The sequence below is a fragment of the Wasmannia auropunctata genome, unplaced genomic scaffold (genome assembly GCF_000956235.1).
Source record: "Wasmannia auropunctata unplaced genomic scaffold, wasmannia.A_1.0 LD336090.1, whole genome shotgun sequence".
In the NCBI taxonomy this organism is placed as follows: Eukaryota; Metazoa; Arthropoda; class Insecta; order Hymenoptera; family Formicidae; genus Wasmannia; species Wasmannia auropunctata.
The window spans coordinates 3,779,353-3,803,972 of NW_012026800.1; the positions used below are offsets into that span (position 1 = coordinate 3,779,353).

The 24,620-nt window shown below is 42.5% G+C and overlaps 1 protein-coding gene across 1 annotated transcript; it reads right to left on the reverse strand.

Annotated features, from left to right (window-relative positions):
• Window positions 1–505: 505 nt before the first annotated feature.
• LOC105447958 (cAMP-responsive element-binding protein-like 2) lies at window positions 506–24,553 on the reverse strand. The gene is made up of 4 exons (XM_011686295.1): window positions 24,374–24,553; window positions 8,960–9,053; window positions 3,030–3,151; window positions 506–1,444 (listed from the first exon to the last, which is right to left on the reverse strand). The coding sequence occupies exons 1-4, from the start codon at window positions 24,410–24,412 to the stop codon at window positions 1,337–1,339; spliced, it is 363 nt and encodes a 120-aa protein (XP_011684597.1). The 5' UTR covers window positions 24,413–24,553; the 3' UTR covers window positions 506–1,336.
• Window positions 24,554–24,620: the final 67 nt, after the last annotated feature.

The window sequence follows — 24,620 nt, forward strand, 5'->3', positions numbered from 1 at the left end:
CAGTTCAATCGATGCCCAACGTTTGTAACGTCGTTATCGTCGCAATTATTACTACTATGGCGACATTAAGCTCGCTCGTTACCGCTCGAGTTGATTAAAAGCTTCGCGAGCCAAATTGCGAAACAAAATTCGTTTTAAATTTCCGAATGTAATCGCGATAACGGCGATATCGGATTCATCCGTTTTTTTTCTCCCTTCTTTTCGACGGACCGTCGAACGAGCGCGGGAGATGATATCATCCGCGAACGTATCGCAATCTACGTAAACGGGAGCGGAGATTTCGTGGCCCGCGATATATTCCACGTCAAAATATGCAAATTCCCGTTTCGCAAAACCGCGATAACGCAGCGGTCCAATACGCCCTTTCGAAATCACGCCGGCGGATACGCAAATTCTTTCGGCGCAAATGTTTTTCAAGTAATTCGAAAGAATTACGATGTTAAATTTCTCACGTGATGGAAAGTCAGAGGAAGGCGAAGGGGACGGTGAAACGTCAACAGACTTGTTTTTCATCGAAAAATATTGGTTTTATTCGACTATCAGACTCTTCCGTACACATATATGAATCAACTTTTTGCAGTGGCGTTTTATAATTTCTACAAAACGATGAATTCTCTTAGTGGGGTATATAAGAATATATACCGCGTGTCAGTAAAGTTCAAAACGAATCGATAAACAGTCAACGAGGAGATCCCGCAACGACGCCCTTTCAAACAGACAATACTGAATATAGACTTTGATATACAACGACCGTTTTCGGCCCTTCAGAGACGCGTAATAACAGTAATATATCTATACAATTACTTTCTTACATCGCAACGATCGTGTGAGGGAGGTACACATTCCAAGCGTGAGGCCGTAGACAAACCGACCGACGTCCTTAATCAACGAGAATAAAAATATATGTGTCAACGTAACGAGAGTCGCGATAACAAAATGTACGTATAAAAAAACAGAAGGTAACACGATGAGGTAACGAGGTAAATCGGGGATAACGATCCCGCCGTTTCGCGGGGAGAAAAACAGAATAGGGAGAAATTTCACTATTCGCATAAGAAGCGTATGCTCTCGAAAAAAGGAAGTTCCACTCTTCGCGGTTTCGTTCAATGGATCAATCGCAGTATAGAAGAGTATCCGGACATAAAAGAGAAAATTTCAGATTTGCCAGCCAATTATTCCCTATTGCCTCGAAGAACAGTAAAAGAGAAAGGGAGATAAGACGGAAAGAAAGCTCGACTACCAGGGGGAGGGAAGGAGGGGGTTTTCGATCGGAGGAACAAGATAAATGGAACGACTCGATCCACGTGACTTCCTTATTCCTCGCCTCCTTGGCCGCTTAGTTGCTGCTGGGCTGTTCCCGCTTCAGCGAGCCGAGTTCTTCCAGCATCGCCTGAAGTCCTTCGGGGACTCGTCCGGCGTCGAATTCCAGAGTCCACTGACGATACTGCAGAAAAATAACAAACGGTTGTGTGTGTGTAAGTTTCCGTCTCTCGGTCTCGGTCTTGTTCGTACTACAATAAAATCCCGTAGTGCCGCCAGAGATCTTCGGCGGAATCAGAAGGATTTGGGAACAGCCTCGTGGATACGCAGGAACGCCGGACTCTTGTCGGGATTTTTCAACTGCTCCTCTTACTCGCTCGGCGGATTAATCGAACCTCGTATATCGATTAATCCGCCGACTCATTGATATCGAATATTTTCAGGACACGTCGTTAACAAGCAATCCGTACAAAGACAAGAAAAGCAAATGCAACCAATCAATAATCAATAAACAAATAATTTATTTCAGAGCTTTTCATAAGCACCTTTGTTCTCTACCTAACGAATTTCATTCAGATTTATTGCTACAGAGCAATATGACAATCGAACAAAGAGAATGCTAATTTTTATATAAAATCACGGAAATTATTTGTACAAATTATTTTCTAAAAGAATAGAGATCCGCAAGAATAAATATTCACTGCCGAACGACCGCGCGAAGTACTCGAATAATTCTAACAAATACGAGTGCTTTTCTGCGAAAGGACAAAACAAAGCAATGAAGATGCGAATAATACTTTTAGTCCGTATTGCTAAAGAGCGAACCTTTGTATTCCGCCAGAACTTTACACTTTTGCGAGTAACAACGCTAACTTAGTTTGCACTTCGAGAGAAGGTTTAAGGAAGACGATAAGGAAGACGATGAGAGAGGTGAGGAAAAGAAAAAGTTACCGAGGTTCTCCAGCTTCCGAAGAATTTGCTTTGCTTTATGTTCAAGATACAACTAATTCGAGGAACTTTAAAGCATATCTTTTTTCTCGAAAAAAAAAAATAATAGATCTTTCTTATGTATTATAAACTTTGTTTCTATTTTATTCGATTAGTATTAGATATACTACTATCTAGTAGCATAAATAGAATTCAATCAAAATTTGATGTAAATTTTTATATATAGGTATTTAATTTTCTCATAATTATAAACGATAATTTATATATCCTTTTATACTTCAGTTTTAGAAAGTGCTGCAGAGTGCTGTTCCTTATAAAGTGTAAAGATTGCTATTGTTAATAAAAATTATATAATAATTCTCTAACTATAAGCTATTAAAACTCATAAACTTTTCGCGAATTAAAAACGTGAGAACAAATATTGGAACATTGTCCATCGTTTATTTTTAAATGCATCTTAATTCGATAAAATACATTTGTATTTAAGAAAGTTAGTTACCAAGACAGAAATATCGAAAGTGAAAATGTTAATTTCCCTTCGATACTTTCACTAAAGGAAGAATAGCATTCAAGTTTTACAAGGTATAGCGTCGCAACTTCACTTTCCGCTAATTATAGAATGGTCTGTCTAACAAAATTTATTAATACAAGCCGCAATTCATTCGCGAGTACTTGTCTTGTCGTTGCAAGCACGCGACTTGTTCGCCGCAATAAACGCGATCGTTCATTTCTAAAGGAGAAAATCTTGGCTTCTCTCCTCGGAAAGAGCCCTCCATTCTCGTTCGCTCTCGCTTTATGAAAGGGTTAAGAATATGACTCACCATCTCGAGCTCCTTCCGCAGAGCAAGCACCGCCTTTTCTCGGTCGGCCACGAGCTCCTCCAGGTACTGATACCTCAGCTTCTTGCGAGCACGGCACTCCCTCGCACTCTGCCGGCTTCGTTCTGCAACAGAATAGCAAACGAATGAAGAGGGTGAGAAAAGGCGGATCCATATTAATACAGGAGGAATCGATCCATGCAAAGCGTGGTCGCTCCCGTCCGATCCCCGGGAACTGAAGTTCAGTCGGCGCCCGAATTCGCACAGAGCATAAATTTCGCCCCCGCGGTTCTCGGGCGTCAGGTTGTGACGTAACGGCCCAGCCGAGTGGCAGATATATATCGCGAGCTCTACAAGAATTCACGATTTAATAATGTCGCCGAACGCGCAAGACGCATGGTAATGCCGCGGCATATGCGACCGAAAAGCGGAAACTTTTACGAAGACGGACGGTGTGTTACGGGTAAAGCTATGATTTTGTTCGAACGCAAGGAGAAACGTATAGGGGGAGGGGAAAATAAACGTGTCGCATGTCGGATGCCGGGAAAGAGCTGGGTCGAAGGCACGACGAAATGCGAAACCGATTTAAATAACGACGTCGTTGCAATCTGAAATCTCTAATATTCAAATCCTCGAATTCTGTATACGGTTCTAGAATCTTATCAGATCGTCGGTTTCCCCGTGCGTTTTATATTCCAAAATTCTCTCGAACGTCGCGATTCCTGAATTCCGAAAGTTTCCCCGAGATTCTTGCATTCTAAGGCCCGTATTTTTATTTCTTTACAGTCACGTTTCTGCAGCTGAAGAGCCCCGCCGAAATCCCGAAGTCTTTGCGCGACGCGACACGATTTAATAAATGGATAGAAAATTGATTTAATTAATAACACTCTATATCTATAGTCAGTGAAATATAAAAAATAATACAGCAGGTTAATGTACATAAATGTTTTAAAGGTAATAAATTAGATTTTAATCTTCAAACCAACGTTATATTTAATGAGCTATAATAGCTTTCAATGATTGAAATTTATCCGAGGTACAGAGGCGGAATATTCGGCACACGTTTATTGAGTTTATTTCATAACGCATTGTAAAATATTTCGCAATGGTTGATGAATCGGCTATTTTTGAACATCGTACAACCAGAACGCTGAAACGCTCTACCCTGCTCTACCCCCGCGCGGGGATTGGACTCGGTTAAACACGCAGCGGCGCGAGCCGCGTGACGACGCATTACCTCTCGAGATGTAAGCGCGATAAGTAGCCCAAATGCGCGGTTGTTAGCTTATACGACGAGCACCACAGTGATTATCGAATCGCGTGGTGACTCTCTCGTGTTTAACAATTTGTAGATACATCAAGACAACGATCACTCAGCGAAATGATCACTCACACGAATATAATTTGACTAACGTTCACTCTAATTGATATAAACGCGAAGAGCACACAAATCGCTGGATTTACTGATGTGAGAATGCGAAGTATTGATTTTTTTTTTTAATACATTGTGCGTTCTGCGAACGCTAACGTGTTCGAAACGAATGGCGCATGCGATATTAAATCTCAATCGCGGATGCGGGTGTGAGGAAGATAGCTTCTGCGATCCTTTCTACGATTATCCTTTCATCGGAATGTAATAAATTGCATGTCGCGTGCGATTAATGTCGGCCGTGCCGCGCGAAGTGTCGCGCGACCGTTGTATTCTCACGATTATCTGCGCGCGCGATTTAATCGTAATTAATCGTGCTTTCGTAAGTGCTGTGTTGTGCAAATGCAACGAAAAGGAACAAGAGGCCTAGAAGACGCATCGAGCAAGCGACCACAAGGTAACTTACCTAAATGATTAAAACAAGAATTAAGAGAAAAACTGTCAGTCATAAATACTTAAAAGAATTATTCTTTCCAATGTGATATATAATTACGTCAAAATATCTATTTGAAAAGCAACGAATTCAATGCGCGCAATAATAAAAAAAAAACAATTATTTTAAATGCTGTAATAATTTCAATTATATTTTTATATTTTGCAGATCAACGTAGATGCAATGTAATTATGAACTCCGCCGCTACTGATAAATGAGAATTAAATTTTTTAATGTGAAATAATGTGTAAAAATTGGATCGTAATACGATTTTTATATGTAATAACATCAAGCTACTATTCAGAATAATAAAATAATAATAATGATATTCAGACAAATACAAGCACAAATCCATCATAAATTCATTGCTTTAAGATTTTGATGGCTAAAATAAATTAAAATTAATAAATATTAAATTCTGGAATACAATTTTATTCAATTTATTATGCCTAGTAGAATGCGCACGTACACGAGCTAGTAAAAAAAAAGTTTGATATGTTGTTTATTGGCACATTTTAATCTTTTATTACGTGACTAAACATTGATTATACAAGATTACAAGATACATTAATTGTTTGATATTTATTCAACAAATTCATAAATATTTGCCAAGCATACACATGCAGGCAAAATTTTCGGGAAATACAAATAAAAATATTATGACAATAATTAATATTAATAATACATTGATATTAATTTAGGCGATATTTTTTGTCAAAATAAATGTTGAATAAACTTTTGAATTTATTATTTATGTACATAAATAATGAAAAAGAAAAATAAGAAGGCAATAAAATAAAATTTTTTATTTTCTGCTTCTTTTTCTGTGCTAACTTTAATTGTAAGCTAGCACAGCCATTGTTTTATGCGAATAAACTGGAGCAAAAAAAAATCGATATTATACAACGATTAATTAGCAAATTTATAGCAATTCATTCTAAGTACACAAATGATTTCTAATCAAAATAAATTATCGAATTGTCATAAGATATCTATAAAACTTTATTATGAATTCCTTGCTCTTTCTCTTTTTCTTTGTTTTAAGATTTAAGACGCGGTCTAAGATTACAAATACGAGGTTGAAATTCTCACAAGCACGAAATTCTGACTACTGAGATTTGTAGCTTCGATTTGTAGGTTCGAAGATTCTTTGATTGCGAGTTAAAGAACTGCTATAGATTTCCGAGAGTTTTCGTGTTATCAGATTGTTAAGTAGTTTCACAAATGGCGAATTCCTTTCTTCCGTGGACATCCAGGAATAATAAACGTCTTTTACGACGGAGGTTCGCAAACGCGTTATCGTTCATGGCTCGCCAGACTCGCCTTTTACGCGGCAATAAACGTCACTCGTCTCATTGCGGACCTTTAAGGGTGACCAGAGCCGCCACTGGTGAATTTTCGCAGTGAAGCGCTCGATCGGAGACCAGGCGCCGTAAATTTTATCGGAAAGAGATTCGTCGATGTCGATTGGAACTGACGCGCGATCGGCGTCGCGCCTCGGAGATCGATACCGGTGCGCCGCGGAAAATTAAGCGTTCTCGCACAGTCAATTTGTGGCTCCATTTAGGATCTCATTGCGACGGCCGACATCTGGACCGAATCGAGGCAAAACCCGAGTGAATTTAAATAAAGCCGGTTCCGTAAACCGTAACGGAGGAAAATGTAGAGTTCGTTCATTCGTTCGTTCGCGCGGCCAAGTACGACGCCGGGGAAAGACTCATGCACAATTTCCGTCGATATGCAGGTCGTCACGAATCCACAGGACATCTTTTTAACGACAGATAGGAGACAAGCTGAAGAAAATACGATTGTTTTTACCCTTTAAATAGATTGCAATTGCTAAATCGACCATTGCGATAGAGGATCCGACAAAAACAGTGAATAGATAGCTGAAAATTCAATTTGTCAGAGTGAGAATAACAACTTTTTAATGAGAAAATAAATTCACATAAAACTCTAAAAGTCAATCTGTTATAAATAATTAATAAAGCGAAAAATCAATATTTGCGATAAAATGGAAAGTTTCGGTTTTAAAACAATCAAAAGTAGTTTTGCAAAACAAAAATGTTCTGCAATACATTGCTGTTCTGTAAATATTATTTAATCTTCAGTTTGCGTGAAACTTAAATGATAATCAGCCGCAAAGTTTTCGCTTCGCTGTAACACCAACTGCGAATTGTCTATAACCAAGAAGAGCATCGGGTGAGAGATACTGCATGTGCTCGAACGGCGTGTGCGTCCCGGAAAGGAGGCCGCATCGCGGTCGGGAAGGAACCCCGTTCGGTGGCGAAGGCGGAAGAAAGGGGAGAGAACGAAATAGCGCGCGCTAGGCGATTATAAAGTTTCCCCGTTCCCGAATGAGAGGACCACGCGCGCGCGTTCCAGAAATAACCCCGCGAAATTACTCGGCTGCTGCTGCTACTGCTGGTCCATGCAGAGCAGCCACGGCGCGGCATCAGCGCGGCGAGTTAGTTTCCCTTCCCCTCTCCGTCTATCCTCTCGGCCTCTCTCTTCCCGCTTTTGTTACCTCCGAGGAGCTTCGCGGCGGCGAAATGGCGGAATTGCAAAATAGCCGAACGATAACCGTACGGTAAGAGCGTGGCCGGTAATCCTCCCGCCCGTCGTACGCCGGGGGTATCGAGAAACCGCTGCGGGTATAAATATTCATTCGCGAAAGAGATAAACGTTTCTATTCGACGATTCGCACCATTTCGCGCAATCCTTACAGCGTGAACGAACGTGAATGCCCTCCTTGCGGAAAAGACGCGCTATTACCGCGTCTATCAAATCGTTTTAATCAAGAGATGCGCTGGACGTCGACACGCCAACGAGTATGCGCGTAAAGTCGGAGCGCGGCGAATGGCCGATATCTGCTAGGCCACGTCCGTTTCATTGTCTCGTACAACGCGTTATCGTTCTGTTTTACGCGAGTTTTCGCACCTCGGATTAAAGGGGCGAGGTTGACGAGTTGAGACGTCGGATAGATAAAGTCAGGCCAGTGGACGGTATCTGCTAGCGTTATTATTCCTTTGATCATCGATTTTTCACGCGTATATTTGCCTCTCAGATTTGCGAACTAACATAGAGAAAAAAGTCTGGTAATGGCTACGAAATATTTGTAAATATTTGTATATCAATATTTTGTTTAGCGTATTGGTGTAATATTTAGTAAATATTATCAAACATATAATAATAGTAACCAACCGTTTGATAATAATTACTACATATTAATATTTACAAAAGCAAAATTAGCATTTAGATGATTTTAATACTAATCGAACATTTGCTTGAAATTATTTCACCAAAGCTTCATCTAGATTATTATAATTAGACTTTTCCCAGTGCAGTTTTACCAAAAATGTAATAACGCATTTTTATATAATAATAATTTCCAGTTATAATGAATCAACATAAAATCGATCAGTTCTCGCCGTATAATTTATTACATTGCCTGCACAACAAATTAAAGTATCGAGCAACAGAGATGGGCAAAATGTAATCGAATCAATAATTGACCGCGGTCGTATTTTAAGTAATCAATGACCTATAATTTACAATAAAATATTAATCAATATTCGATTATCATTGAATAATAAATAATAAAAATAATCATCGATCGCAGTTAAATTATCAGTTGCAGTTTGCGCAAAACAATTATATTTTTTATTACGATTTTGATTGAATAAATTAACATACGTTATATTACAGCGATTCTAATAACTTCGCGATAACTCCGTTTCATTTTATGATTATTAGATGGTGATTAATGAGCAATGATGGCAGACCGTCGATGTAATTCATATCTATGCATTATTTAATGGTTTTTAATTACTTAATTACTGATACCAAATTATTTCACTAATCCAATTGGAAAAACAATCAATTGCATTGCCGCGCAATTTCGTTGCAGTGCTTATCACATAACGAAACAATTTTAATTCTAATCGCAGCCAAGATAAACAATTTATCGCCGATAAAATCGTGTCGTTACAAGCGATAACGGCGCGGCGAAGTGAAATGTTGAAGCAGGTGTCTAGGATGTCAACAAGTATCCTTCACGTAGCTACTTACCGAGCTTAGCTTTCATGTCCGCCTTGTCCGCCGCCTTCCTTCCAGGCTTGCGTCCCCTCTTGCCCCCCTCTTTCCGATCACCGCGAGATCCCTCCTGAAAAAAAAACCGCGATTAGTTGCGGAAAAATTTCGTCATATCGTAAATATTAATGAGTTATGAATTAAATCGACATATCGTACGCTTTCTGACACGATCGAGCTATCGTGCGTCGAAATACGAGATCAGCCACTCGTTAAAAGCAATTCATTTTGCAGCCGCGGCTTCGCCGCTGATCGGCTTTTACCTGACTGCGCGGAGAGAGAGAGAGAGAGGAGAGAGAGGGAGAGGAAGAGGGGGAGAGAGAGAGAGACTAGTGAATAATTCTACCGGGAATTGTTCATGATTAATGATCGCACCACAGGTATATTTGCGCGAGGGAGCAACGCGCGACGGTGACAAATCTTGCGCGAGAAGCCGAGATGGCATTAAAAATTGACGGCGCTACAAAACGCGCGGCTGGATTATTACGCGGCCTACCGAAACGAAATCGCGAGCGAGCGAGCGAACGCGCGCGCGCGCGCACCGCGTCGTGAATAATTCGCCGCCAGGGTAATTTACGATTCAATCGGGCCCGCGGTCTCACGTACGCGCGCACACGCGACCGCCATAATACCGCTTGATCCGCGCGCCGGAGTTTCGCCCCGATTAATATCTTGAGCGAGACACGGCGGTGTCGCTTTCAATGGAAACAAAAGCTCATTGTGTCGCCGGAGGAGAAGGACCGAGAGCCCGGCGGGAGAGTCCGCACCGGTGAAAAGCTCGGGGATGAAATCGTCTCCGCCGCCCGCGAAGATCCTCCCTCCCGATCGTAAACGCGAAATGAGCAATCACCGTATCTCGAGTCTACGAGGGGGGAGGGGGAGGGTATTCCCTTTTTTTCTTCGCGGCCACAAAAGTGCAATGAGCGTTATTCAATATCCGCGAATGCGCGACCAAACGGATGCCTAACAAATGGCCGCCTCGCCGGCGACACAGTTAACTCAGAGTTACGAGCTTTATGGCCGTAATCCAGTCCGTCAGATGAAATCGAGCGGAAAATGACGAGACACGAACAAGATAGTCGCATTAATTCGCTTCTCTTATTTCTCCCTTCCTCCTCGCATTATATAGTACAAGTCTTCAGTTTAATTTTAGTTTCAAGATTTGGAAAAGTCCAGGTTTAATCTAAAAATCGTTATTTTAATATCTGCTTATTTCAACATTTTTTTTTTTTTAACGTGCTAAATAATTTTGAAATTGACGTGACACATAGCAGACATGTTTGTCCCTTGTGAAATTTGGGGGGGAATTGATTTCTATAATTACTAAACTTATTCTTAATATATTTGAGTGTTTTCTTGCACGCGGCAAATTGGGGCTAAAATAATGTACTTATTTATTAATTGAAAATGTGTTACTTAAAATTATTTGCAAGCCGTAATCTTTGATGGTTCTCTATAAACTCGCGCGCTTCTTGGCGCTTCATATACATCATCACGAGACAAGCCACACAGTATCGCCCGGTCGTTTCCTACCCCGTGGTTCCCAGAGAGATATTATTTATGCAAAGTATACGTTTGTCGTGCATACAAACTGCCCCAAGTCAAACGAACGAGCGGCGCGCATACATTTTCGCGAATTGCATTTTCGCGCAAGGTTCTCATTTCGTTTCGCGACGAAAAAACCTGGGCGACTCTCCTCCCATGAACAAAAACGATTTCAACGTGGAATAATTACCTGGAGGAACAATTTCGCAGACTTGGGAGATACACGGTGGACGCGGACACGCGGACGCGACACGCGCCAGATAGAGAACGCGCGCTCACCATCTTGCCGACGAGCCGTTAAAATTTACACGCCCCACGGGCACGGGTTGTTGCATACCGCCGCGGCCTTTAGGTATGCATACGCGCTCAGGGGTGACAAAATACGAATTCCGCGTCCCCTTTTAGGACCGCTGTTTACCGCTCTACGACCCGTCCGCAACCTCTCAATCTTATCTGGTATTAAATCTCCCCGAATCCCGTTTCTTTCCCACTTCCCCCCCCTGAGCATTTCCGATCTTTTTTTTTAACCGGACTTAACTACCCTCTTCGTCGGTCACCGAACTCTCCTTTTCTTCGATCCACACGACCCCTTTTTTCCTCCACGTCATTGTGTGAGATAATTAGAATTGATTTCCGCATACAAAAAAAAATATAAATACGTCATAACTACGAAATCTCGTGCGGAGAATTACACAACAGTCTGTAAATCGAGAACACAGCGTACACAAATAGAGAATTGTTCGCGGTTGCATATTGTAATGTATTGCAGTTACACTGACTGATATGGACGTAAACATCTCGTTAACAAATACAATATCTCTTAGGTAATACTAACCCAGGAATATGCAGTTCCTGCTATATATTTTTTCGATACAGTCAGCTTTTTCCAGTAGAAATTTATATCCTAATTAAATAATGAACTTGAGATTTCCTCAGAATTTCCAGCGGAACAATTTAACTTTTAGAAATGTAAGCAGATTATTTTTCGATTAGTTTCAATCAAACCTGACTGTTTAAACAGAAATATAATAAATTGAATAATCGTAAATAAATGGTAGAACAATTTACAATATTGGCTTTCAAAAAATGTTCAACTAAACGAATAAAAGATAGTGCAATTCATTCCGAGACACTTCATGTTTGATGAAAAACACTTACATGTGTTCAAATTGTTTCGCTTCTCTTAATCATTTCAATGAATAGAATTTTTAAAAGTCACAAGAGAAAGCTTGGGAAAACGCGGCTCATGCAAACTGTCGCTAGGCAGAAATAAAGCATGTCTTGCCATTAGTTTATCTATGACGAACATTTTCTTCAAAGAATCGCGAATGACGGAAGACATGAAATAAACATTCAGTAAAGAGTCCCCTGCACTAAATATTTTCTTTCACTAAATATCAATACTTGAAGACAGGAGAGTATTGAAACACGGCGACTCTTTAGATGCACATTACTTAAAACAACCTCAATAAAGATGGCAAGTTCGTGCACGGAGAGAATTTCCTTTTAAAATTTACCCTGAAAATTTCTTAATCGTGGGATTACAACATAGTATTTTGACAAATTTTACTGTACACTACAATAAATTTTACTGTGCACTACAATAAATTTGTTGTAGTACATATTTTAAAAAATAGTGAAAATCATATAAAATTCGTCGAAATACTATGTTGTCCTACGATTAACATGATTTTCAGAGTAAATTTTAAAATAAAATTCTCTCCGTGATGTGAATACGTTATGTGTGTGAATGAAGTTACGAGCGACATTATTACGAGGCATCACACGTCATTGAGAGCGTATAACGTCTTTAACACGCGAGCGAAAGTAAGTTCAGAATTAGTGTAATAAATCGATGAATGTGTCGCCGCGATATCACAACGTGAAATCACCGTCATAGAACACGGACGATCCGCGGCTGTAAATCCTTCCGGAATCTGTCAGACGTTCCGCTGACATTGACATTTCCGTCTACCTCCTTGTTTCCATCCGTGTCGCGCACCCGCACATTTCCCAACCGCAGACGCGCCCCACGAGTGCGCACTGCAGACTCTAAGATAATTCCGATTCCTTCTCCTGCACACGACAACCCATTGACGACGGCCTGATCGACGTATATCCGATCAACGGAGAAACAATCCGTCCGTTTCCGGACTCGGCAATTGCCATTTACAATTCCCGAACGCGGAAGGTAAGGTGCATGCGCGCGCATAATACAACAGTAAACAGGATATCAAACAGACTATTACATCGAAAAATTTCCATAAAGTATATTCCGACAGTTATCGACGCACCTTTAATTACGTCTTTCGTTCATCCCAATCATATATAGTTATACAATGTCTTTTCACATCCTTCATGATGTGAAGGGTTTGAAAATGAGAATGATGGAATATTAAATACAAATTAATATTAAAATCTCCAAAATGCGCATCCTTAGCAAAACAGAATACATCATTCTCTGTTTTTAAATAACAGATTCAGAATTGTTTCATTGAAAACCAATTTTACTGAATTATTTAAATTTACTATAATATATCTGTACTTCAAGTAACAATCTATATGAAATCTATGCCATAGGACATCGCATTTCATTGATATATATACTGTAAGATAGAAAAATATGAAACAAATTTCGCAGGTATACTCTTCCCGTTCATGTGAGCGAACGAACAAACTCACGCGTTCTAGTACCGAGAGCTAATACCATTTTCATGGCGCTTGCGATTTTAACGGTCGTCACAACTATCGGAGGTGAAACGTAAGGTCGTCGTCGCGCGAATGTAAAATTTTACGGTATTTTTCACCAACGTTCTTTTCTCGTCGTTATCAGCAAAAACATGGGAGGCAATGTTTCTCGTTTAAAAAGTAATTTCAGTTATCTGAAACTCGATTACTTGATGCCGTTACAGAAAATTGGACACGGTCCTACCGCCGGAGTGCGAGTTTCCGTAAAGGCAATATCCTCCGTTTTAATTTTTCTAATTTGCATTTGCATAGGAAAAAAATCTGTTAACGCATTATCGACGTCCTTCGATTTTTTTTTTTTCAAGAATATTAAAAAACTGGCAGTCCCTTCTACATGCACGCAAAATCTCTCTCGCCGCAGAAGCATCATGCGAAAATGTATACAATGTCTGCCAATATTCTCTCAATAGATAATCTCAAGATTACATAATAAAATATTTTGTTTTTTAAGGAAATACATATATACTCTCTCTTGCCGTAATGACAAAAAGATGGAGGCGATAGCCCACTTTATAATTTTGCACTGTAAGCCCTTCTACATACAACGCTTTCACGCCACTTCCAGACGTATAGCGCGCGTGCTTTTTTCTGCGGAAGCTAAACCGTCTAGAAAAAACGTATTTGCCCTAAAAGCAGCGATGTAAAATGTCATTATCTTTTATGGATACATTTTCTGCACTCGTATCGGTCACACGCTCCCAACGTGTATAAAAAAATAGATTTTTTTATCACTTAAAAGGACTAAAAGGAATTACTAAAAGCAAGCACCGTGCAAAAAATAAAAAAAAAACGGTGCGGCGCGTTCGGACGGTCGGACTTAAAGCTCCCTGCCGTGTTACCATTTTAACATTAATCAAGCCGTGGCACGCTTCAATGGGAACCCTTAACGTCGTCTCGCCGCGGCGCGGCGGTGAGCCGGATGCCCGATACTACGCCACCGCCGCACCGGATGCCCGTAAAGCATATTGTACACAATATGCAGCGGAGATGCAGCGACACGATTCGCGCCGCGTTGCCATCACCTTTACGCCTTCGGGCCGAATGCACGTCCTGACGTCCGTTAACGATAATTTGAGATATCAACGCCGATACGCTCTCGGCGGAGATATTAAATTTCTGCTACACAGATCTACACGTGCGCGTTCCGACCTACTCGCCGCGCATGCATTCTTTAGTGACAGAATTCTTCGAAATGCACTTTAGTGCGAACGCGAAATTATCGAGAGATTTATAGTTTTTATGGCCCTTCCAGTTAACCAAGCTTCAGAAGAGAAAACGGATGGTAACATCATATTTTCCCAATTTATTTCTGTTCTGTCCTTTAGTTCTGTGAATTTCGTTTTAACGGAATTTTAAACTACAGCTCTGTTATAAAAATATATAATGTTAAATTGGGGAATTTAAAAAAATAATGAGATAAAACCGGACATTATGAAAGGAAAATCTAATTTGCACAAAACTACCGCGGGATAAACAAAAAGCCTCTTTTTGTACGTTTATATAATACATCGCGATCTGAAAATTCGAATTATACGAATTTCGTAAAGTAAAACCTCAATCAAAGCAAACTCCGGTATACAGGTCTATAGATACATAGAGGCATGTTACACGCGCAGAAAGAGTCCATTTTACCGTTATAAATTAAAACAAGGCAAATGTTCTCGCTGTAAACTGGTTTGCTGGAAGACCCAAATCCATTTAACTTTATTAAAATTTCGCTCGGTCTTGTAAGTAAATGCAGTACACCTGAAAAATTCACTTTGCCCGAAATCCGCTTAAGGATATTACCGTGAAATATAAATAAGTCTCGGGTCGCTTCTGCAAAGAAGCATTACTATTTTCATCATTCAAATCTTCGAATATGTTATTCCTTCACGAATCTACCGCACGTCTCTCTCTCTCTCTTTCTCTCTCTCTCTCCTGAATTATTACGTTTTTTTATGAGAAATTAAGCTAGCTGCAAAAACCGAAAATATTGAATCCATAGTTTTTCTTTATCTGACCTGAATAGCCGCCATCAGAAAATCAGGAGAAGAAACGTACCTCGTCGATCAACGCGATAATTAATAACAAAAAGTGCGGATAGATTATATTACGCTGCAAAATCGAGTTAACGACGCGAGCTCTACTTTACGGGTTACCAGTCATTTAAAACCCTGAGCAAAAGCCATTCATTAGATCGCATTCCTACCTCTCGCGTACCACCGAACGAGTCTCAGGTGATCGCTTTTCGAGAGAAAACTCTTTAATTACGATCACTGCCGGTTTTACCGCCGCCGCTGCCGCTGCTGCTGCCGTCTTTTACGCCACGGTTTTTTCGAGTTGCACGGTACTCTCGAATTTCGAAAAGAGGAATAACGTGTGCTTGCAATTAATTTCTATTATTAGCCAAATTATTCCCGCGGTCTCCCCCCCCCCCTCTCTCTCTCACTCAGCGTGTGACCCTCTCAAATACATTAAGGATTCGCGTCGCGATTCGCTGCGTTTGTTTCTCCCACTTCTCTTATTCTCCTCTTAGTCATGCAGTTTCTTCTCTCACATACTCGTGATTCGAAATCACCCACACTGGACCCACTCATCTTCTCCGCTCTGCTTCCGGGATTATCTGTTTTTCACGCTCGAGTACCCCAACGAATTTCAGCGTCGTTTGACACGGTTTTATTAGCGTGGTTAATTTTAATTGCCAGAGTAACCGGGTTTGTTGGCCGTGCGTCGTAATTTCCTTCCAACCCCTCCATCTTCATCATTTTCGCCGTTTTGTCTTTACTCCCCCGGCAGAACTACCCTAAGAATATTACAGTAAAACCGGATGTCCGCGGAAGGACACGCGCGCGCACAAGAGGCACTTCTAGTTGGCTTTACTATTTTTTTTTTCTCCTACCCCCTGTTTAAGGCGCTCGGCGGAAAATGGACGTTAGACAAATTGGACTAAAGTGGACCGAAATGGAACAAAGTAGACGTAAGTGAGGGATAGGAACGTTTTACCATGGTGGTAGCCGCGAGAGGTAAAAGCCCGGCTGCTTTCCGCGGTTAACTCTTTCGTCTTGAATTCTCATTTTGCGAAATGATTTACGGAAGGAAATTTCGCGCGTGTCCAAACTTTTATAATCACCCGGCGGCGATTAACGTTAATTTATTGTCGCGGCAAGGTCCTTTGGCACCGAAAACTTGAAACGTTCGCCGGGCCGCGATATTATATTTCGTACTGTGCAAAAAAAAAAAAAATGCAAGCTTGCCGGCAAAGGGGACGACTCTGATTAAAAAAGTCACGTTAACGTTCCTACGATTTAAATTCATGCGGATATAAAATTTCGGGCGTAAAAGGATTTTTAGCCGGGCGCGAATTTGCCATAAAATTTTCATCGTGCGCGTAAACGTGGAATTTACGGTGTACAATTTACGTAAGTTTTCATCAAGATTTCACAATACGCCGCGCTGAATATACACGCACAGTCTCTTTCTCTCTCTTTCGCGCGCGCGCGCGTCCCGCGCGCGTCACTCACGGTAATAAAGCACAAGCAGGCGGTGAATGCACGGTGCAAGAATTACCCGGATTCACCGTGCCCACGACCTTATTATTACCTCCATTCGATGGTTGCACAATCCTCCGATCCGCTCACGCCAACGGGGTCGCACACATTTTGCCGCGGGTGGCGCGATGCAACGTTACGAGAGCTTATCTGTTTCGAACACAGAGGATTATTTTCGTCGGTCCTCCGCGCTCGAAGTCCGTATTTAGCTCACCGCGTTACGTTCCGTTCGTACGTAAGACTTTTTAACGACCAACGAGAGAGAGGGAGAGAGAAAAGGAGAGAGAGAGCTTTTACGAAAGTTACAAAGCCGCCAGCGGTAATTTTGGAGAGCGGATTTCGACCTCGGGAGTAGTCGAACTTTGGTGACATTTTAAGCATCTGGTAACATTTTTCTCGGAGTAAAATGTTTGCAATTTTTAAATCCTTCTCTGATAACCGCGCGTGGATAGACACGTTATAAACCAGACTTTTGAGCTTATATACGATTAACTCACCCTTCATAAAGATGTTATTTGATTTCGCGTTATTATTGCGGTAGTTTTACGCACGCGGGTATTTTTGTGGTGCTATGTTTTTTCTTTTTCTTGTCATTTTTCGAATAGCGACAAAGCTGCGAAGAGAGAGAGAGAGAGAGAGAGAGAGAGAGAGAGAGAGAGAGAGAGAGAGAGAGCTGCAGTCTCGGGGAGTGTACAGTAGCGGCTTAAAGCTTTCTTGAGCTTTTCCAGGTCATTGTTCGTCCCGACTAGCGTAACCGGAAGAGAGTAGGAGGCACGGAAAGAGGCGGAGAAAGCTCCCTCGTAATTTTCCAGCCGCGCCGCTGTGCTCCAGCGACGTTATGTACAACAATGGACGGGGATGTTTCGCGAGTACAATGGGCTAGTGCGAGCGAAATCATTGCGTGAGCACCAAAATCACGTAAATTTCGCCTGCCTTCCGTCTCCCCCCCCCTCCTCAACGCCCCCGCTGCGCGTACTCCCGGCGCGTATCACGGCGAAAATATGTTCGTATCCCCGATATAAAATTAGAATAAAAAACACAATCTCCATTGTATCTCCGTAATGTCCTGTTAGTTGCAACAAAAAAAAAAGTGTAGCGTGAAAATAGAATTTAAAAAGTCAGTAAATTACCGTCTATATACGAATTTGTAAATTAAATATAAATATATAAAAAATATAATACCAAAGAGTTCTTCGCGGTAGTTTTGATAACGTAGAAAGTTTTGCCCCTCCCGACTTGATTAGACTCGGGAGCTATGTGCTTCCACTTCGTCGAAAATTTCTTCGAGATATCGAGATAAAATTGCACACGCCGCCTGGTATATGTATCGCATAATAGCATACCGCGAGGAAAGTATATAGAGTTGAACGTATAACATTTTCCCGCTCGCGCATACGAGGCTGATAAGGAGACAAAGAGAGCGCGCGATTGGATTTATGCGATCGTATTCGTCCACGTCGCAGACAATAATTTATGAAAGTCAAAACGACATAAAGAGCGCATGCATGTGTGCGCGAAGGAGGACGTAGATCCTGACGACATGCAGAGAGGAATAATATCTTGGAATATCGCGAGGCGGATAAAAATTCGCTCCGCCACGAGACGTCGATGGGAGATACTACAATCGGTCGAAGCCGCCAGTACGCATGTAATCGAAAATAAGAATGATTCAATACGAGTCGCGGCGACGCCGCGAAAGAGACAATGAACCGCGTGATGTGCGCGCACTTTGCACACCGTGCCGACGATTCGTTGATGCGAAGTTTCCTTCCCATCGAAAGCAGCGAAGTCGTGTAAAAAGAGTGAGGCAAGTGCAGCGCGAGAAAACTATAGTTCGTAAGTTTCATAAGAAGTTCTGCTAAAAACAAAAACGGCACATGTCGGGACATATTATATAAGGCAAATTTGAGGGGAGCAAGTGGAAAGTGCCATAAATCCTTTAAAGAATTTAATATACTTTGTCTGCTACCCTTTAGAACGCGTTTTTTAATGTTCTATGCTCGCAAGAAGTAACGTTGAAAGTATGAGAGATAGATATGAGCCGAGGAGGATCACGCGACTTTGCCTTCCTCGCGGATTTCCTCCTTTAAGAAGATCCTCCTTCATTTTGAATAAAATAAATAAGAATTTATTTCATTTCATGAAATTTTCTCATTTATTTTATTTAAAATGACATTTGTTTTATTTCTCTCGTTAGACTTTTTTCCCCATTTGTTTTATTTGAAGGCTGCATAATATAATAACATAGAAAATAAGATCTTACAGTCTCAACGCTTTGAACGCGTAAATATTCATAATGATAAGCATTATAAGACAGATATTTCTCTTACAAAAATTTAATTTAATATACTGGTTAATTTAATTTTAAAACTTATTTTGAGTTCAAAGCTTTTAATACTCAAAATAAATAATTAATCACTGCCTTTCAATATTGAATTTCTAAGGATTTACTTCAGAGTTCTTTGTAATGGTTCTAAAAACGGATGAAGATAAAGTTTTAGACTTCCGCAAATTCTACCGATGAATTCGACGTAACGCAAGCCCAATCTCAGACGAGGCATTATATAACACTTATTAGAGCCGGTAACACCGCCACATATTGCGCTAAAGATATTGCGCCCGGCGAAAGGTTCTTTTGCACAATGTCGTGCAACATCTGGAGCGTTTCTCGTGATAACCTGGCTCGTCGAGATACGACTCGTAGCGCGGCGGAACGAGTGACGGCGCTGAGAACGCGAGGATCCTCTGTTACGTTACTGCCGGAGTGATGATGCTCGGTGCAGCAGCAGCACCAGCAGCAGCACCAGCAGCAGCACCCTAAAGCTGTACCACCGGTGATGGTAATGATAACGAGAACGATAACGCTCGCAATACCGACAATCGCCGGGACTGCCGCCCGCGAGGGACGTTAAAGTTCTGCTCAAATTCAGCGGGAAAGAGCGAGAGAGAAAGAGAGATGATGATGACGGTGCTAGATAACTCGATGAATATGATATCTCGAAATATTTCACACGCGCAAGATGTTCCTCGAAGCCACTGGACGTCCTTATCGCTATGAATTCCGTGGATGAATAGTCGAGATTCCAAAAATACAACAACATCAAGGTGATCTATATTCCACGCAATTGTTAAGTTTAAAGAAAATTTAAATTTAAAATATTTAAATTGATAGCTTGCAAAAGTCGCGCGGCAACATACGCTGCGCTCTGATGATTATTGCGTAAAACATAAAACTGCAGTTACGTCGCAAAGGGTCATCCGCTTCCTTCTTGGTAGGCTTTCGTCATTATCACGACTTCGATTAAACGTTTTTACCGCGTGCATCGAAGCGTTTCGCGTAACGCGCGTGCGCGCGTGCACGCCTGCATCGTCGCGGCGATGCAACGCTCGAAGAAGTGCACGAAGGACAACGGGCGATCACGTACAATCGTAATTCCCCGCTCGGACACGAGATTGCGAACCTTGTTTCCAAGGACGTGATACGAAGGAAATATCGCGGATTCGTTAAAAGACGCCGCCTGCCTCCGACGCCTTCGCCTACGAACCTCAATTACTTCTCAACTAACCGAGATGGTACTCAGTGGATTTCCTCGTAACGCAATGTAATACGAACCGTTTCAGAACTAGTACACGGAGTCTTTCCAGTCACGGATCCTTCATCAAATTTGAAATCTTATCCTTAGCGAAACTTTCGCGTAAAAACTTCAGTCTATCACAATCTTTTGACTTCGCATAATAAGCAAGCCAATCAGAAATTAACAAATAAATCACAGCAAGTACATTAAACAAAAAGACGAAAAATCTCTCTATTTTTAAGAAAAAAGAACAATCCTACACGGAAAGAATTTTATTTTAAAATTTACCCTTAAAATCATGTTAATCATAGGACAATATAGTATTTCGACGAATTTTATGTGATTTTGATTATTTTTTTAAATATATATACTTATAATAAATTTATTGTAGTGTACAGTAAAATTTATTGTAGTGCACAATAAAATTTACTGAAATACTATATTGTCCTACAATTAACATGATTTTCAGGATAAATTTTAAAAGGAAATTCTCTCCGTGCATATTTTAGTAAAAAGTAAGAGTCTAATTTTATCTAAAAAAAGTCTCTTCTTTTATATTAGTTTGTACTATCTCCAGCTGCACGGTATGTATAAAAAAAAAAACATAAAGTACTGATTACAAGGATGCGACAGTCCGTACGAATGGCATTGAATTGGTAGAGGCAAGAAGAGACGAGAGAGATACGAACGTGAGAGATACGAACGTCTGAATTAATGCTGCAGTACGCAGTAGAGATAAGGTCACTATATTATCATATTAAATCCAGATATTCTATATCAGATATAATAGCAGATGCGTACGAATATAAATATTAAACAAACATTAATATATATTTGAAAAAAGATTGACGATGTAGCGAATTCGATTAAACGCAATAGTGCGCATTGGTGCGCATTTAAGCCGTACATAAATTGACATAAAGATATATATGTAAATTAGAATAAAAACGATTTAAATCGCAAAATTCTCAATACATTCTATTGTTTGATAAAATATATATTTTATAATTCAAAATATTTGCATTTCATTTATATATATTTATTGTTACTATAGATTAAATCGGTATAAATCGGCTTTAAATATGCATCAATTTGCGTACAACCGCTATAGGAATTAAGTTCAATTTTGAAAGATTAATTGGATATTTATGTTTCGCCCGCAAACAAATCCAAACAACTCTTGAGAAAAATAGGAATTTCAAATGCAAAATCAGATTTCTGAATAATTGCCTCTAATCTCTCAATAATTCAATCAACAGGTATTACAATGGGGTTTCATTACATTATATATTAAGTACATATACATATAAAATTTTAATACCATATACATACATATTTATATGTATATATATCTTGTAATTTTAACTATATAATGTATATGTATATATGTTAAAATTACAAGTAATAAATAATTTTTAGTAAGTATAATTATATCATATTTGTAACTCCTCCCTAAGTATAAGTACAATACGACCTTTCTAAATATAACTCAATCTCACCGCCGCAACTTGCCCGAGCGGCTCTTTGCGCAACGTGATGCGTGGGTTTTCCATTCGATTCGTTCCGAAATCGACAAAGTAGGCGACGGTAAAAACCCTTCGTGAGATAAGCCTCGTCAAATGCAAATACGAAATACGAACACGCGGCGGCATATATCGCGAAACGCGTTGCTCTAAGAATAGCTTCGCGATTAGTCGGCGTGCGTGCCAGGTACGTGCGCATCTAGGCCGTGCATTTTGTTCCCTTTTTCGCGCGAAAAAGCGGCACGCGCTCAAAGATCGTGGACCACCCCGGCGAAGAGGAGTCGCGCCTACGACGATTGACACGCGTCGTCGCTGAATTGCGCAGTAGCGTCGCGGGTGGGCGACGCGGAAGCCCGCGGCGCGGCGGGCTCCGAAATCGACCGGTTTTCTCCGCGCGGCGCGTCGGCGTCGCGACGGAGAAAACGTCGCGACACTTTATGAATTACGATCGTCTTGGACGGGGCCGCGAGCGCGGGCGTCCCAGTTTCGTCGCGCTGCGCCGCGCCGCGCCGGCGAAGCGGACGAGAGAACGCGAGAGAGTACGAAAAGGAGAGCGAGGAGGAGAGAACGAGCACGCGCGACACATACGCGCGCGTCGCGACGGCACACCGACACGAACGACGGCATGAAAGGCGCCGCTGCCGCGCCGCGAAACGTTACATACGCGTGTGCATATAAGGCGTTTCTCGCCGCGATACGGGACGGGCGCGCGGTGCGAAAACGGAAACGCGTTGTCGCGGCCGAGGCGCCGCGGCGTACGTGCGACGGCGTCGCGACGCCCGGCGGGCGGCCACGCCGGGCGCCGTGCGAAAAATATCTGGAGGGAAAACTCACCGGTGCTACGCGTCGTGCGGGCTCTGTCAACTGCGCAGTTCACGGGCCAAAAGGCTCACAGGCGGCAGGGACGTGACGCGCGCGGCTCGCGCCCGCGGCGGCCCGCGGCGTAGCGGGCCGATGGCGCGGCGGTGACGCTGGCGTCACCGCGCGGCGTCTCGCGGAGGCGCGCCGCCATTTTAATTGCGCCGTCTCCGACCCCCGCCATCGCCCCCGTTCTGCCACGGATCGGGAGCGGAGCACGGACGCTACGACGAACGGCGCGTCATGCTCGACTCTCGAGCTTCCACGAGACATCCGCGATTGGTATTTTCTTCGCGCGCGAAACTCGCTCGCGAAGTACAAATCGTCGCGAAACACACGGAGCGAATCGCGTCCTCACATACCGGCGGCGCGTTCCGTGACTGACTGCGATTCGAAATCTATCGAGGCGCGTGTCTATCGATACTGCGAGTATCGAAGTATCGAAAGTCGCGAGGTCCGTTCGTTTCGCTCGCGACGCGTCGCTCTCCTTGCACTCGGCGTGACGTTAGCATGCGTCCGATCTTCGGAGGGAAAAAGAAAATGAATTGATGAACTCGAAGCGCGCAATCGGAACAATCAGGGACTACTATTAATGTATAAAGTTCACACGATGTTTCCTCCCCCCTCTCGCCCCAGTGTTCTTAATATTATACAAATGAGTAATTAATTTCTTGCATTATTAAATTTTATAACGATTGTACGATGTGTGTTCACGTATCTGCACGACGGTCGTGCACCCATCGCTTTAATGAGCAAATAATTTGAAATACGCGACAATCAATTTCAGGCAGTTCTCAGAGTTAATAATAGCGATTGCGTAAAATGTTCAATACCTTCCGACACTCGTGACGATCCGCGCATAAAACTCACTCTCGAATGATTGAAGGAAAATGCAGACTGCAGAACGACTCGAACGCGGTCGGCCGTGGAAAGCGACGACGCGAAATCCAAAATGTCAGACGACGATACTGCGTTTCGCGAAGTCGAAACTCGGATTACTCGCGTTCGCTCGTTGCCCGCCACTCTACCTGCGATACTCGCCGAAAGAGGATCTCGGAAACTAATGTTAAACTCGTAAAATCGATCGTAAAAAGTCATCTCGACGCCCAAAAGCGGCCGCGGATAGAGAAACGAGAGAGACTATTTGAATCGCGGATGGCCGCGGCTCGAATGCCTCGAGTTCGATCGACGCGGCGCCCGCAGCGCCATCGCTCGGCGGAAGGCGGCACGCGAACGAGCGACGGCCGGCGGCGGTGCCATCTGTCGGGAGGAATGCCAAGCCGAGTCAGGCGCCAGCCTGACCGCATGAACGAAATATCGGCCAGCGAAACGGCAACCCCCTCGTCCGTCCCGCCCGCGCTGCCCCCCGCGATCGCAATCGATGCGAGCTGGGGTGTCGGGACAATTGCGATTCGCGCGTGCCGTCGCGGGATCGTCGGACGCGCGAAACGCGCTGTCCCGATCGTCTGGCGCGCGCCCTCTTTGCACAATGTGGTGTAATCCCGCCGTGCGCGCACGCAAGGACCCGTTCCCGTTTTCCCCATGGCAGGTTTGCGTCACGCGCGAGCACATTGTCAGGCGCGCGCGTATCGCCCGAAAAATCGCGACACTCACCGTCTCGTTCTCCGCGATGCACATCGGCTCCACTTCCATGGCGTTGCGCTACGTACGGCGTCGGGTGACGGGCAGGTGCGCGCGCTCTCGGGGTGGCTCTCGCTCTCGCGATGGCGATCGTCCGTAACAGTTCGCGACGGCAACGTGTGTCTGTTTACAAACACTGCAAGGTCACACATCAGACCGCCGTCTCCTCCCCACCTTTCCCGCCCACCCCCGCTCACTTCAGACCGCGCGTTACGTCACG

Excerpts from the sequence above, each read along its gene's own strand:
- LOC105447958 (XM_011686295.1), bottom strand. The coding sequence starts at position 24,412 with ATGGAAGTGGAGCCGATGTGCATCGCGGAGAACGAGACG. Across the intron at positions 9,054-24,373 it reads GCATCGCGGAGAACGAGACG|GAGGGATCTCGCGGTGATCG; the intron begins GTGAGTGTCGCG and ends TTTTTTTTTCAG. Across the intron at positions 3,152-8,959 it reads GGACATGAAAGCTAAGCTCG|AACGAAGCCGGCAGAGTGCG; the intron begins GTAAGTAGCTAC and ends ATTCTGTTGCAG.